Genomic DNA, 14583 nt, shown 5'->3' with positions numbered 1-14583 from the left:
TTTTAAAAAAAGAAAAAAATTTAACTAAAAAGCTGTCAAGGCAGCGTTTTTATTAAAAAATAATTTTTTTAACAAAAATCGCTGAAAAGGTAGCCTAATTAGACACCGATTAAAGTTCGTGCCTCATTTTGATGATTTCTACGTCGAGTCCAAATTTTTGGGTGGAATCAGGCTCCTTGTCATCAATTTTTTTTTAAAATAATTGTTCTTTCATAAAACTTTAAAACAAAAATTAAGAAAAGATTTTCAAAAATAAAATAAAATTAAAGGAAAACGCTGCCAAGGCAGCGATTTTCCAAAAAAAAGTTTTTACAAAAATGCTGCCAATTTTTTTTTCTATGAAAATGCTGCCATAGCAGCGATATTAGTTGGAGGAAAAATAATTAGAGTTAAAAAATCGTTGTTGTGCCAGTGATTTTAGTGAAAAAAAAAAAAGAAAAAAAAAATTGGACAAAAATCGCTGCCCTGGCAGCGATTTTATTTTAACGAAGTACACGGTGTTAATATGTGTCAGAGGAAAATCGCTCCGGGAGGAGCGATTTTGCCGTTTTGGTTTTAAAAAAATATGATGTGCCCTTTTGAAATTTTTGGCAATTTTTTTTGCCCTTTTGGCTCCGGACTTATATTAATATTATGAAGCTAGGTTCACATCAAAGATTTCATTTTCAGTGTAATTAGCTAGCTAGCTAGCATATTATATGGTGCATCGGAAAATGAAGGATAAGATGCCACTGCCGCTTACCTACCCATACAAGTCATCAAGATTTTAACAGCCTAACCAACTTAATTGTGTCTTATTTTAGGGGATTCATTCATTTAAATTTTAAAAGTCTCTTATCAAAGTTGACCTGATCCTAATTTGTTTTAATTAGTTGACTCTTCACTCTATTTAATACTTGCTTGTCTATATGTATAATAATATAATAAAAATAATAACACTACATGAATTATGTCCTTCAGTAACAACGGAAAAAGAAGCATTTTGTTCTTGTTATGCAAACAAAAAGTAGTGCAATATATACCCAACAGACGACAAACATACTTTACAGCTGCACCAAACTTCCTTCTCATTAATTTGCTTCTTACTAGTCAAACAAAATCACAATTTTAAATTTGATTATTATGTTATAATTTAACACATGATTTAGGGTGTGTTTGCTACAAAAAGTAAATATTTTTTGATTGATGAATAATTTTCATACTTATATTTTGATATTTAGTAAATACATAATTATAAAAAATAATATCTCAATATATAATTTAGGTAAATACTATAATGATAGACGTTGGTTGGATGGGGAGGGAGGGGATGGGGGTTAGAGTGTGGGTTGGGTAGACCCCACTGTGAGAGGAGACAATTAGTACGTAATATTATTCATTTACTAATAACTTAGATTGTTTAATTTATTCAGGATGAGAATGACCATGAGAAAAAAATTCTACTTTTACTATGAAGGTAATTTTCATAATTTCTGAACAATAATATAATATAGTGCTCGGTTGATCTCATAGGAGTTGTTTGGTTGTGATATATTGGAGTAATTAATGCCACATTAAAATTCCATAAACAATAATATAGTGCTTGGTTGATCTCATAAAAAAATCGTCATGCATGAAAATTTATATATCAGTGAACATAGCCGCGATTCGTGCGATTATCAAAATATTAGCGAATAAATATATATTTTTTCGTAAATTTAGTCTTTATAAAAAATAAAATTATCTATCTATATTTTATTTGTTTAGATTACATTTACAAATATGAATATTTTTATTGAAATTTCATTAGTTAATTGGTTGATTTCTTAAATTCAGGTGTCATTTTTTTCGTATACAATTAATTGAAATACAGCACAATAATGGGTTAAAAGGAAACTATCAGTGGATAGTGCCTTTGTTTTTTAAAAAAAAATGATATTCTTCACATACATTTCTTTTTTTACTCTAAAATAAAATGAAAACTTTTGAAAAGTAGAATTCAAAAACTAAAAATTCGCCTTTTTTTTTACATTTAAACAATCTTGGTATTTCTCCGAAATGTTAAATAAATGACTTGCATTTTAACTTCATGTAACGCATAGCAAAAAACATGAACCAATTTATTATCAATATATATAAGCCAACATCTAACATGACCTTGATAAATTTTAAAAAACATTACAAAAATCTTTACAAAATCTAAAGAAATTAACTTAAACTTCAAGTTATAGCATTTACCATAATATGCAGTAAATATAGAAAAATGTGAGAACAACATAAATTTAGATGAATTCGAAAAGTGAATAATAAGTGCAACCGCATATTTCTAAGTTAAATTTTTTTTAGATGAAATTAAGAAAAGTAGTCAATAAATTGTCATGAATAAGAAAGTGAAAAATATGTGCAATCAAATTAATTTATTTTAGAAGAACTTAAGGAAAATATACAATAATATTATATTGTCATGAAATTGAATCACTATAATAAAAAAGTGTTGAGTACAACACTTTTTTGCAAAATTCCCGTGGCCACCAACTCTGTGTGAATGACAATATTAAGATTAGTAATTTCAAAAAATAAAATAAAAATTTCAATGTGCATAAAAGTATGCATATCGTACACTATCCTAAGATAATAAACATCACAATGAAACAAAACGTGTCATTACTTTCAATTTTTTGAATAAGACCTCAATGTGCATTTGACAAAAATAATAGAAAGACAACTCCCATGCTGATAAGAAAATGGTCAATCTAGTGGCGCATCGATGTCTTGAGCTAGTCAATGAAATATTTTAAATAATTTAGAAAGCTTTTACAAGTATAAAAAGTTACCATGAAATATCATACCTTCTTAATTATGACAGATCAACTATAAGGTGCCCGCTTACATATGCAATTAGCTATCCATTCATGATTGCAACAAAATCTCATATAATCAAATTTGATATTCTATAAAGGTGAGATGTAAGAAAATCATCTACAAATCATACTATCGTTCAAAGCAATCTAAATATATATCATAGAAATATTATTTGCTTCTACATAAAATGATATTCTATAAAGGTGAGATGTAAGAAAATCGTCTATAAATCATACTATCGTTCAAAGCAATCTAAATATATATCATAGAAATATTATTTGCTTCTACATAAAATTTAAGATTTATAACAAAAATAAGTCAAAAAGAAAAAGAAAAAAAAAAGAGATAGTTTTGCTAGTCAGGAAACATATATACCTCAAAGCTTGATGGCAGTTGATCTTTGTTGTTATTCATTTTCCACAATAATCTGGGAGTGACATCTCCTCTTTCTTATATTTCTAATTGTTAATTGTTAATTACCAATTAATTTAAATGCTAATTAATGGGAGTAAGCAGTAGTTGGGCTAGGGAATACAAAAGGCCTATCTGTTAATTAGGATTTAGGAGTTACAAGTTTTGAAGGTAAACGGATGTCTTTTCCTATTCATAGAGTAAAAGCTTAAAATTAATAGAATCATCTTTTTTTTCTATTTATTGACTTGATTATGTTACACATTAATTTAAAATAAGATAAATATGAAAAATTAAAAAATAAATGTCAAAAATTTGGAAAAAAAGATAAATGTTATTCTTGGCTTTAGAGACATGCCACATCAACAGCTTCATCTTTCTCCTTTATATAAATATATAGATTTTTATGCGGGACAAAAGGTAAGATTATAGTTAGTAATTAATAATGGAGGTGGAATTATTTAAAGACAAAATACCATTTTTAAAGTTAAACTAATTCTTGTTGCATAAATTATATACAATTAAATATTAATATCTACATTGTAATATTAAAAGTTAGGCTCTAGTAGGTATAAGTGTTAATTAAGGAGCAACCTGTAGTTAGATATAATTAGGATTTGATTAGGGAACCAATCATTCTCACAAATCAAATCCAACAATTAGCAGTAGAGAATACGAAACCCTACGCCAATAGATGTCACTTTGTTATGATTCCATATTTATGGAATCCTCAAGAAATTAAATAACAAAAGAAGAGATCGATGATTAAAAATATATATTTTTGATTTTCTAGAATTTTGACGAAATAAACTATTAGCTTAATGAGAAAATTCATACAGATGACAACATTTTGTGCTTTCTCTTGCTTATAGATGTTCGCCTTCGGTTTTTTTTTTTTAACCTATATGTATGAAAATTAATGATCCGATTTTAGTAAGGCTGATGACCTCCTAATAATTTGAAGAAAAATTAATCAAGAAATAAGTGGATGCTTAATCAGTGGGGTTCTCCAATTGTGGTTGGATAATTAGCTTTAACATTATTCCAACCACTTGGCAAACCACAATTCATGCAGATTCTGTGATAATAATCCCACAACTTTTCATACTTTGACCCAATATTATAAAATTCAGACACATGGATGGAGGTATATATGAAAATCAAAGTTTACCCAAAGAGGAAAGATTTTGTTATCCTAAATCTAGGGCTGGTGGAATAGGACCCAAATGTTAATGTTTTATTCGTATTATTTTTATTTTTTAAATTTTTGTTGGTAAAGAGGTCCTAGCTACTTGTAGCGGCATAGCCTAGCCAGTCGAACACTCTTAGTTGAAAATTATACTATGTATATAAAAAATTAAATGAAGCACATATGCAAAAAATTATTGTCCATACGTATATATTAAATCTTGAACATCTTTAATGAAATCTCTCACTTCGTCAACGAGTCAACTTGTTTGAACTATTTTAGTCAAAGTATGGGCAAATACAGCTCCATCCAATTACAACTTGTGCAAACACAGAGAACCCAACATGATTAGATTTTGATTAAAATAGGACCACGGAAAAGAATATGAACATATTCTTGAAACAAATCATCAAATTGAAAGGCAAATATATTGTTAACTAATAAAGCACCCAAAAAGGGGGTCAAGGAGAGAATTCTAATTAAGACTATATGTGGTCGAATCCTATGGTAGTTAAATTCCATTGATTGGTTAATTAAACAATTTTATAATTAAGTAAACAAATGTGAAAGTGGGTTTGGCAACACGAACAGCTAGCTTGCGCACTCAAAGAAGAGAATTGTTGTTATTTGCAATCATGCACTACTCATACTTTACTAAGGTAATCTTTATCCATGTTTAAGGTTCTTTTGACACTATGATAATATCATATGTGGTAACAAAAGTATAGTAGTCCATCTACATTTTCTCATTTGCATGTGACCCCCAAAGTAACAACATATATAGTTGGATTTTGTGGTTCACCCTTCATATTATCATATAGAGTACGTATATAGAACAAACACAACTTCACTAGAACAACAACAACGATAACATATCAGTAAGATCCCACAAGTCATGAGATCCAAAAGGATTATGTATACGCAGTCTTATGATAACTACCTTGTAAAAGTAAAGAGATTGTTTATAATTAATATATCCTTAATAACTTCTCTAGTGCACGCATTCTAAAAATTATTAGTGTTTCTTTTTTTAAAGTTTTGTAATTAATTCTCTCTTTTAGGCATTTACCTTAAATAATACTATAGGTGGAACTTAGGAGTTTGATTTGCAGGACATAGTTTGCTCGTATGAATTTATTCCGATAAGGGGGAAAATAATCATTTTCTTCCATTATATTTTTAACGATGAGATGATAATTATTGGTAATTACACCATATAAATAGTATAAATGATTTTTCGAATTCAATTTCTCCAAAGGAATAAGATTCTTTCATTTCCATTTCTTTTCCCTTCTCAAATTCGTATTTCAACGTAAAGCCATTTTATTACTCCATTACATGTATTAGTACATTATTATGTTTATTTCTGTTCTCATTGCTTAATGCAATCTTAGTACATTAGTACTAGTAAAAAGTACTTTGTTGATTGATGAGGTAATGAATGACTTGCTATATTGTTATTACTAGTATTTTCTTAAAATTATTATTATTCATGAGTTTCTATTTTTTAAATTATATCTTTGTTGAAATAATTTTTTTATCGGATGAATTTTTATTGATGATTAGGATGGTAATTTGAAGATAATGCTATGCTTTATTATTAGCTTTTAAATAATGAGTTTCTATTGATATATGTGGTAATTACTATATTGATTAATATAGATTTTGGAAGGCTTTTATAATAAAAATAAAAAATTCTTTTGGTTTCATCATAATTATAAATATCATCAAAGAATGTGATAGAATATATAAAATTTCTTTACCATTAACTTAATGTCTTAGACTCTTGGCTACGTTTGAGTTTTAAGAATTGAGAATTCCTTGATAGCTAGGAGCACTTTCTCCTTAAAAAATCTTAGATAATACAAATTTTTAACTAGTTGAATCAATGAATTTTGAATACTAAGCTAAAGAGTTATACAAAAAAAAAAACTTAATGCCGTAAATAAAGTTCTATTCCTTTAATTTTCACTAGACGCAAAATCCATATTTCCCTTATTTGTTTGTTCTTACTATACTTCAGAAAATAAATCTTTCTACCCCCTAAGTCAATGAATCCTCAAGTTTTTTTTGTCATAATTATTTCTATAAAAAAAATATAAACTGACGAATAAAGCAAGAAAGAGCGTAATTGAATATATAAATTGTGCGAAACAACATCAGAAAAGGGAAGGACCACTAACTGCAATAATCATGCACTCATCAATTATTATTTGAAGAATTAGGTAGGGAACAGTTTCCCGGAAATTCCCCACGATAAATATATATTTGAAGGAGAGTCGCAAAGTAATGATAAAATTGTCTTCATCTTATTTATCTGTTACATGTTTAAGTCATGAAAACAACCACTTATACTTTCATTAGTATAAAATATCCATATCACATGTCTTAAAATGTGATCTTTTTCCGAATCTTACATTAACGCGAGATGCTTTATGTACTTACAGATTCAGCTCTTTTTAATAGCTTTGAAATGATGGGGATATTATTTGAAAAAAAAACATTTAAATTATTGATGATTATATTATTTGAATAAGTGATATAATTAATAATCATATCTATGATTTGAACACCTCTAAGATTTGGTGATATTGTCATCGCATCTATTTATTGTCCTTCTGGCGGGAGTCAAATATTTTTTATTTCTGCTTTTACCTTTTTATAATACTCCAAAAATTTTCTTTTAAATTATTTAGTATAACCAACAAGTCCATATCGGCTCCCTTATCCATCACTATTTTTTAATGTTTAATTATAATGAGTAAGCGCTAATTGAGTGGACGTAAATATCGTGTACATTTAGGTTTCGAGAGTTAATTGAGGATTTTTATTCGGCCACAAAAGAGATAATTGATCATACATAAGTCATTTCTTAATAAGTCATAGCTAATATGCACTTGGAAGTCAGAAGTTATGATAGAAGCGGTTCAACTATATTAGTGATCTAGCAATAAAATTTAGTTTTTTGAGATCATGAGATGTGAAGTTGTTAAGAAATTACTTTTTGTAATCGATTTTCTCTGATTATTCTTTTTTCACTTGATAATATGATCAATATATTTAATTTTCCTTCAAAATATGTCAATTTTCTTTTAATAATTTTTAACTTTTATATATGAAAAAAAATAATTTTCTACAAATAGTACTCAATATTTTTTTTAAAAAATAAAAATATTTTATTATCTATTATAGTTAAAATAAAATAAGACATTTCAAATTTAAATGCCTAAAACAATTGATTTCTTCAACTCTATTGAGAGGATATTCAACTTCTTTAATTACATAAACCAGGACATAATGTCTTTATCTTATTTATTTTTTCAATTTCCATAGTTCATCTTTAAAAGGTGGGTCCCATTTGAGCAGCTTCCCCTGCCAATATCAATGGACAGGGCTTTATTTCAATTTTGTGACAGGAATCAACACCGTTCGTCAAATCCTAATCTATGTTAAACGTTTGCTGGACCAACATGGTTGGTTGATGTATAGGTGAAACAGACTCATCCTTGATTAAACTTTTTGGGTTCAAGCTTTAAGTATAAAGAAAATTACGTTTATCTTATACGTGATTCAAATTTAGTCGAAACTCAAATATGGACTTCAGACATTAAAATCAAAAAAATACTTTTGCCTTTCCCGGCAGAGGCTCCTTTTGTGCTCAGAGTTATAGCACTTCCCAATTGTACCCCGTGAGTACTCCACCATATATATTTATCGCCGTTTAGTCATTCTAATAGTCTGCTTTGTTTAGTTTTTTGGCCAATCATGTTACAATACATGTTTAATGTCAACGTTACCCGAAAAATTATTTAGCATCAGTTAAATAGTTAATAAGGTCCGAGTTAGTGTATAGAAGTAATAAAATATGATCTGGTAATTAAATATATTGTATGGTTCTACGTTTTGAAAAGAATATTGAATCTCATTGTATACCGTGTTGGTCTTGAGCATCTTAGTTCATAAATTAAGGGCATCAATTTCCAAGGCATCTCAGAACGATTATCATTATTAGTAGGCCAGCAACAAGATATTTATACACAACACAAGCATAAGGTGGATCTATAATAATTAAATGCAATAATGAAAGTAAGCCAGTAAGTGTACGACTGGAAAATTACAGCATAACAAACCAAAAAAAATTATGATGAAATGATAAATATTTTTTTATATTTAATTTAAAGTCTAAATTCGAATGCTTCAATTTTCATCTTCAAATATCAGATATGAAGAATCCAAAAAAGAAAAGAGAAGGAAAATGACAACATGGGAGAGTGATATTTGAAAGGTTATGGTAGGTAAGGTACACGTGTAAAAATGAGTAGTCATAACTCCAGAAGCTTGGGGAAATGGGGAGAAGGAGTAGTCACCATCTTGTTGGATAAGGGTAAAGTTGGAAAATTTTGCATGTTTAGTTACTGAAACGTGGCATTATAACAAAGATGACTGAGGAAGGAAAAGAGAAGCTAAGTAGCAACAGCCAGGCAAACACTACCAGGCGGCGCCATACTGAGCAATCCACAACATTGATAAAACCTGTGCGCCTCGATCGACGCTAGCTCTTTGATTAATCTCATGGGCAGTTTCTGCCAACCACTAAATGCACGACTGCAATATAAATATAAATATGAAGAATTGAGCCTCGTTTTGGCTTGACAATATTTGATGTTCATGTGCTTTCCCGACAACTTCACGCCACAATAAACACCCACACTCCTTTGGAGTTTGCCCTTTCTTGTCTTCACACACTTTACTCGTCATCTCAGCAGATGCTGCCCACGGTTTTCACGCGCTCTCTTTCATCCTATATACTACAATTATTGTAGTATCTATTCTCCTCAATATTACCACTCCTTACTCCTTACTCCTTATATATATCCATTGTACTTGTTCCGTTTTTCAGACATGCATCCAATTACTGAAAAAACAACATCGGCAGATGAGGTATACATACAACTCACCAAATGTACGTCATACTCTTAATCATTCGTGACGGAGTCAAGATTTTCATTAAAAGAGTTCAAAATTTGAAAAATAGACACACAAACTAGTGGAAGGAAATTCGACATTTACTATATATATCTAAAAAATTATTTTACCTTATATAGTTTTTGGCCGAACGAACGGATTCAGATGATCCCTGAAGTCAAGGCGGCTACACCCATGGTCTCCATAACGTGTGTTTCGAAATGATAATGTATACCCAAATTTTATCTTTATCTACTTTAATGTGAACAATGTATTTTCGATAAATCCTTAGTTGAGATCAACAAAAGTGAGATACAGAATCTATTCTACTTCATTTATCTCATATTTATGTGTCCTACTTTCAATCTTTTTAAAAGAAAAATTAACATATTTTTGTTAAAAATAAATGAATTTTAAACATGTGTTTTTTTATTAATGAGAAAATTTATTGCAGAATATATATAATCTATATTTTTAAAAGAAATATTTTCTTAATTACGTGCTCAATCAAAATACTCTTTACATAAATTAAAACACGAAGGTATTAATTTAACTTATAATGATTTGTATTACTTAATAAAATTTAAAAGTGAAATACATAATCAGACAAAAGAAACGATCTCACATTAAAACACGAAGATATTAATTGTGAATGGCATATCCCGCAAATATGCTACTAGTTAGCACGTCTGTCAGTAACAAAAACTATTTTATTTCATTAACTAATCTACTGAATGATCTCTAGCTATCTCCATTGTTGTATGTTATAATTTGTTTTTGGGTTTTTCACCTGGTGATCAAGGCTCATTTTGAAGCTCGAATTAAATTTGGGTCACACATTGACATTATTATAACATATATATGCATACCGAGTACAACGAAGCTCTTCGAAAATTAACAAATATTAGACTATCAAATATCAAAATTTCACAAAAATTAAAAATACGAACCTATTGATTATCCTGTGATTACTATACTAATCAATTAGAACTGTATAATTACACTTGTTGACATGCAGTGTTATGCCTTTTATATCTTATTCTTCAAATTTCGATTGGCAAACTAATTTTAATAGAGTGAATTCTGTCACAAAAGATTTAACTTAATTAAAATAAATTTACATATTTTAAACATTATATTACAAATTATAATAATTAACAATTTTAAAAAACATAAAATTTTACGATTAAAAATAAAATCACATCAGACGATATAGGTAAAGTAACTTCAACACTTATAACAAAAGGATAGAATTGGAGTTGAAAATTGGTCAATCAGAAGCTAATGGAATAGATTAATTTTTCATAACACAAATTAAGGTCCTAATAATTCATGTAAAAGATTATAATTTATGAGGCACATAGATTAGATTGTAAAAAAAAATGTTGGGTCTTATTGATCACTGCATAGTGCCGACACCAGGTGACCTCATGGGGAGGTTGACCTAAATAAATAATAATTCCCAAGTCCCCTATACTGTTAACTTAATTACGGACCATTACTATTTAATTAATCCTGTTTAGCACAAGCAATCTATTGTTATTGGAGCGTGCTTCACGCGCCTTGGTGTCTTGCTCTTTCTAATTTCGTCATGCATCAATCCAATTATGTCAACATACACCTTTTTATAACACTAATTACATATATTATTTATGTTTAGCACTCTGTTCCTAATTACTTGTTTATTTTATTTTATTTTAGTTGTTCATAATTACTTGTTTATTTTGACAAATCAAGAAGGACAACTTTGAAAGAGATAGAACTTTTCGAAAAATCTTGAATTTTTAATTCATTCACTTCATAATTAATAAGGGTCAAATGATAAACTCACTATATCAATCACTATTTTGTTAATAGATTTGTCAATTTGAAAGTAAACAGGAAAATAAGATTATTACTAATCGCACGCCAACAGAAAACTATACTATACGACTGAGTAAAATTAGTATTTCCCCCTTCCAATTTAGGTAACATACGTCCCTTTTTTAATCCAAACAATCATATATTTTTAATTTTAAAATAATTGATTTTTGACCTTATTATTTTATATATAATAGAATAATTTATAATTAGATAAACATTTATGTATGACATATTTTAAATTACAAAATATATAAAAACATTAATTTATTTTCAAATTTTATGTTCAATGAAATATCGATGCATAAATGAAAACTTACAATATTATTATTTTTTATGTTTTAATTTAAGTGACACATTTATAGTTCATGTCAAGTAAAATAGTGTTAATATTTCCCAAGTATGTCCTATCTTTGCCTATAAAATCGTTCTTTGATGCCCCATAATCAAATACAACACTTTTCTCACTCTTGCTCTCTTCTAACTCTTGCAATACTCTGCCTATCATAAAAAAAATCCTAAGAGAAAATGAGAACAGATATAGAAAGCCTTTGGATTTTTGCATTAGCTTCAAAATGCATAAACTCTATCTACTTTATTCTCTTCATTGTTCTGTTTTGGCTAGTCATGAACATCATTTACTGGTCTCATCCTGGAGGCCCTGCTTGGGGAAAATATAATTGGAGGAAAAATTCCTGTTTAACTAATAACAACAATAATATACCCGGCCCAAAAGGATTTGTCCTAGTAGGAAGTATGAACCTCATGGTTGGTTTAGCACATCGCAAAATAGCAGCGATGGCTGAATCTTGCGTAGCCAAGCGTCTCATGTCGTTAAGCCTAGGCGAAACCCGAGTTATCGTTACGTGTAATCCAGACGTAGCTAAGGAGATTTTGAATAGCTCTGTTTTCGCTGATCGTCCTGTAAAAGAATCAGCATACAGTTTAATGTTCAACAGAGCAATTGGTTTCGCTCCATACGGTGTCTACTGGCGTACCCTTCGGAAAATTGCAGCCACGCACTTGTTCTGTCCCAAGCAAATTAAAGCTTCGGAAGCTCAACGTTTTCAAATTGTAAGACAGATGGTTACAATGTTCCAATTAGGCGGACAGGACGACGTAGTTCGAGTTAGAGATGCTTTAAAATTGGCTTCTTTAAATAACATGATGTGTTCTGTTTTTGGGCGAAAATATAGTCTTGATTGTTGTAACGCAGAAACAGAGGAATTGGGAAAATTGGTTGAGGAAGGTTATGAGCTTTTGGGTATGCTTAATTGGTCTGATCATTTATCTTGGCTAGCTGAATTTGATCCACAAAAAATACGGCTCAGATGCTCTCGTTTGGTACCTAAAGTGAACAAGTTTGTTAGCAGGATCATCAACGAACATAAGGCTCAATTGGGTGATGTTCATCCTGATTTTGTGCATGTCTTGCTCTCTCTTCAAGGCTCTGAACGATTATCAGACTCTGATATGATCGCCGTACTTTGGGTAAGCATTATATATTATTATAGCACAAAAACTAATCACTGAAATTCTCCTCGTTGTTAATATGTCACTATATCTTTTAATGATATGTAAGCATAAAAAAAAAAAATACTGACTAATTTGGATTTAAGTTTTATGCCACCATGGTTTTTATACCTTTTTCACAATTATGGTTGATTAATTACTCATCATTTTTCACTTTCTGTGCAATTAGTAGTAATATTTTTATGAACTGATTCTGTGAATATTTAGTTTTCTCGTAAATTTCTTTCCTTTTAAAAGTATATTTTAAAAAATTCAACCATGCCATCCCTTCTAGTGAGAATATATTCAGGGTCAATTTCTGATTTTCACAATCGCACTTGTTCTGAAAGCAACCACTTTTTATATTTCCCTCTTTTCTTACGTGGAACTAGTTGCCTTTTCATTTTCATTTAACTCCTTTAAATATTACAAACAAATAGGATGGCACCTTTAAAAAGAATAAAAAGAAACTATTCATCATTGCACTTGATGTAATAACATTATCTTATTCTACTTGAACATACACGCGGACATAAAATCAAATCCCACAAAAAGAATGCACTAAATTCTCTTAAATCATACAGTTTTATGATTAAAATGTAGTAGTAACTTTTTTTTTTTGTACTATGATAATTGTAGGAAATGATATTTAGGGGGACTGATACGGTAGCGGTATTAATAGAATGGATATTAGCAAGAATGCTAATTCATCCTCAAGTTCAATCAAAGGTCCAAACAGAATTGGACCGGATCGTCGGAGAATCACGTGCCTTGACGGAGTCCGATGTATCGGAGATGACATATCTACCGGCTGTAATAAAAGAAGTACTAAGGTTACACCCTCCAGGTCCACTACTCTCGTGGGCCCGCCTTGCTATAACAGATACAACGGTGGATGGGTATCACGTGCCGGCTGGGACCACTGCCATGGTAAACATGTGGGCCATAACCCGAGATCCAGATGTTTGGGCTGACCCACTTGAATTCCAACCCGAAAGGTTCGTAAATGGGCCGGATTTTTCGGTTTTAGGATCCGATTTGAGGCTTGCACCGTTTGGATCCGGAAGGAGAACTTGCCCCGGTAAAACACTGGGCCTTACTACAGTTACCTTTTGGGTCGCAACGCTTCTACATGAATTCCGTTTTGGGCCCATTGAGAATAACGGGCCTGTTGACTTATCTGAGGTATTGAGGCTATCTTGTGAAATGGTCAACCCACTTACCGTTAGGGTCAGACCAAGACATGCTCTTCATCAAACCCAATAATTGCAATTTAAAAAAAGGATATATTTTTTTTTAATCTTCTGAAACCCCTTCTTTATAAAAAATGTCTTAAATGCTTTGTTTTATATTTGTATTTTGATATTTTGAGAGTTCATTTGACTTTGGATGTACAAATGATATGTTTAAATTAAACATAAGACACATATATGCTATGCATTTATAATGTTAATTCAAAATATTATATATGTTAAAACTAGATGGATGCTTCTTAAAGTCAGATGTCTATTCAAGAAAAGGAAAAGTTATATGGGTTAGCACCCCCTATATTTATGTATAGATACGAGATTATATACATATTCAATGTAATGTATTTCACTGTTATTATATGCACAAACAATATTTGGTTACGTTTCAAAATCGAAATACAACTACCTTTTATAACTAAGCAAGCTCTATTTTTTCACAAAGTTGAGCGCAAATAAAGTTATTTATGCTAACATTGTTAATACGAAATGACATATATGATTAATGTATACCACCGTTACAAGAATAAGCATGAGCAGCACTACAACTTTTCTCTT

General features: G+C 29.9%; 2 protein-coding genes across 2 annotated transcripts in view; both read left to right on the top strand.

The window, feature by feature from the left end:
• Nucleotides 1-14583, top strand: part of LOC125815297 (protein LEAD-SENSITIVE 1-like) — a 162696-nt gene that overhangs the window by 19734 nt on the left and 128379 nt on the right. The window lies entirely within an intron of this gene.
• On the top strand, nt 11795-14063 carry LOC125815277 (cytochrome P450 78A3-like). Its single transcript, XM_049494719.1, has 2 exons — nt 11795-12757; nt 13418-14063. The coding sequence occupies exons 1-2, from the start codon at nt 11795-11797 to the stop codon at nt 14042-14044; spliced, it is 1590 nt and encodes a 529-aa protein (XP_049350676.1). The 3' UTR covers nt 14045-14063.

This window comes from Solanum verrucosum, unplaced genomic scaffold, assembly GCF_900185275.1.
Source record: "Solanum verrucosum unplaced genomic scaffold, falcon-dt-bn FXZP01000261.1, whole genome shotgun sequence".
In the NCBI taxonomy this organism is placed as follows: Eukaryota; Viridiplantae; Streptophyta; class Magnoliopsida; order Solanales; family Solanaceae; genus Solanum; species Solanum verrucosum.
The sequence above is the reverse complement of the archived record's forward strand: the minus strand, read 5'-3'. Positions and strand labels throughout refer to the sequence as shown.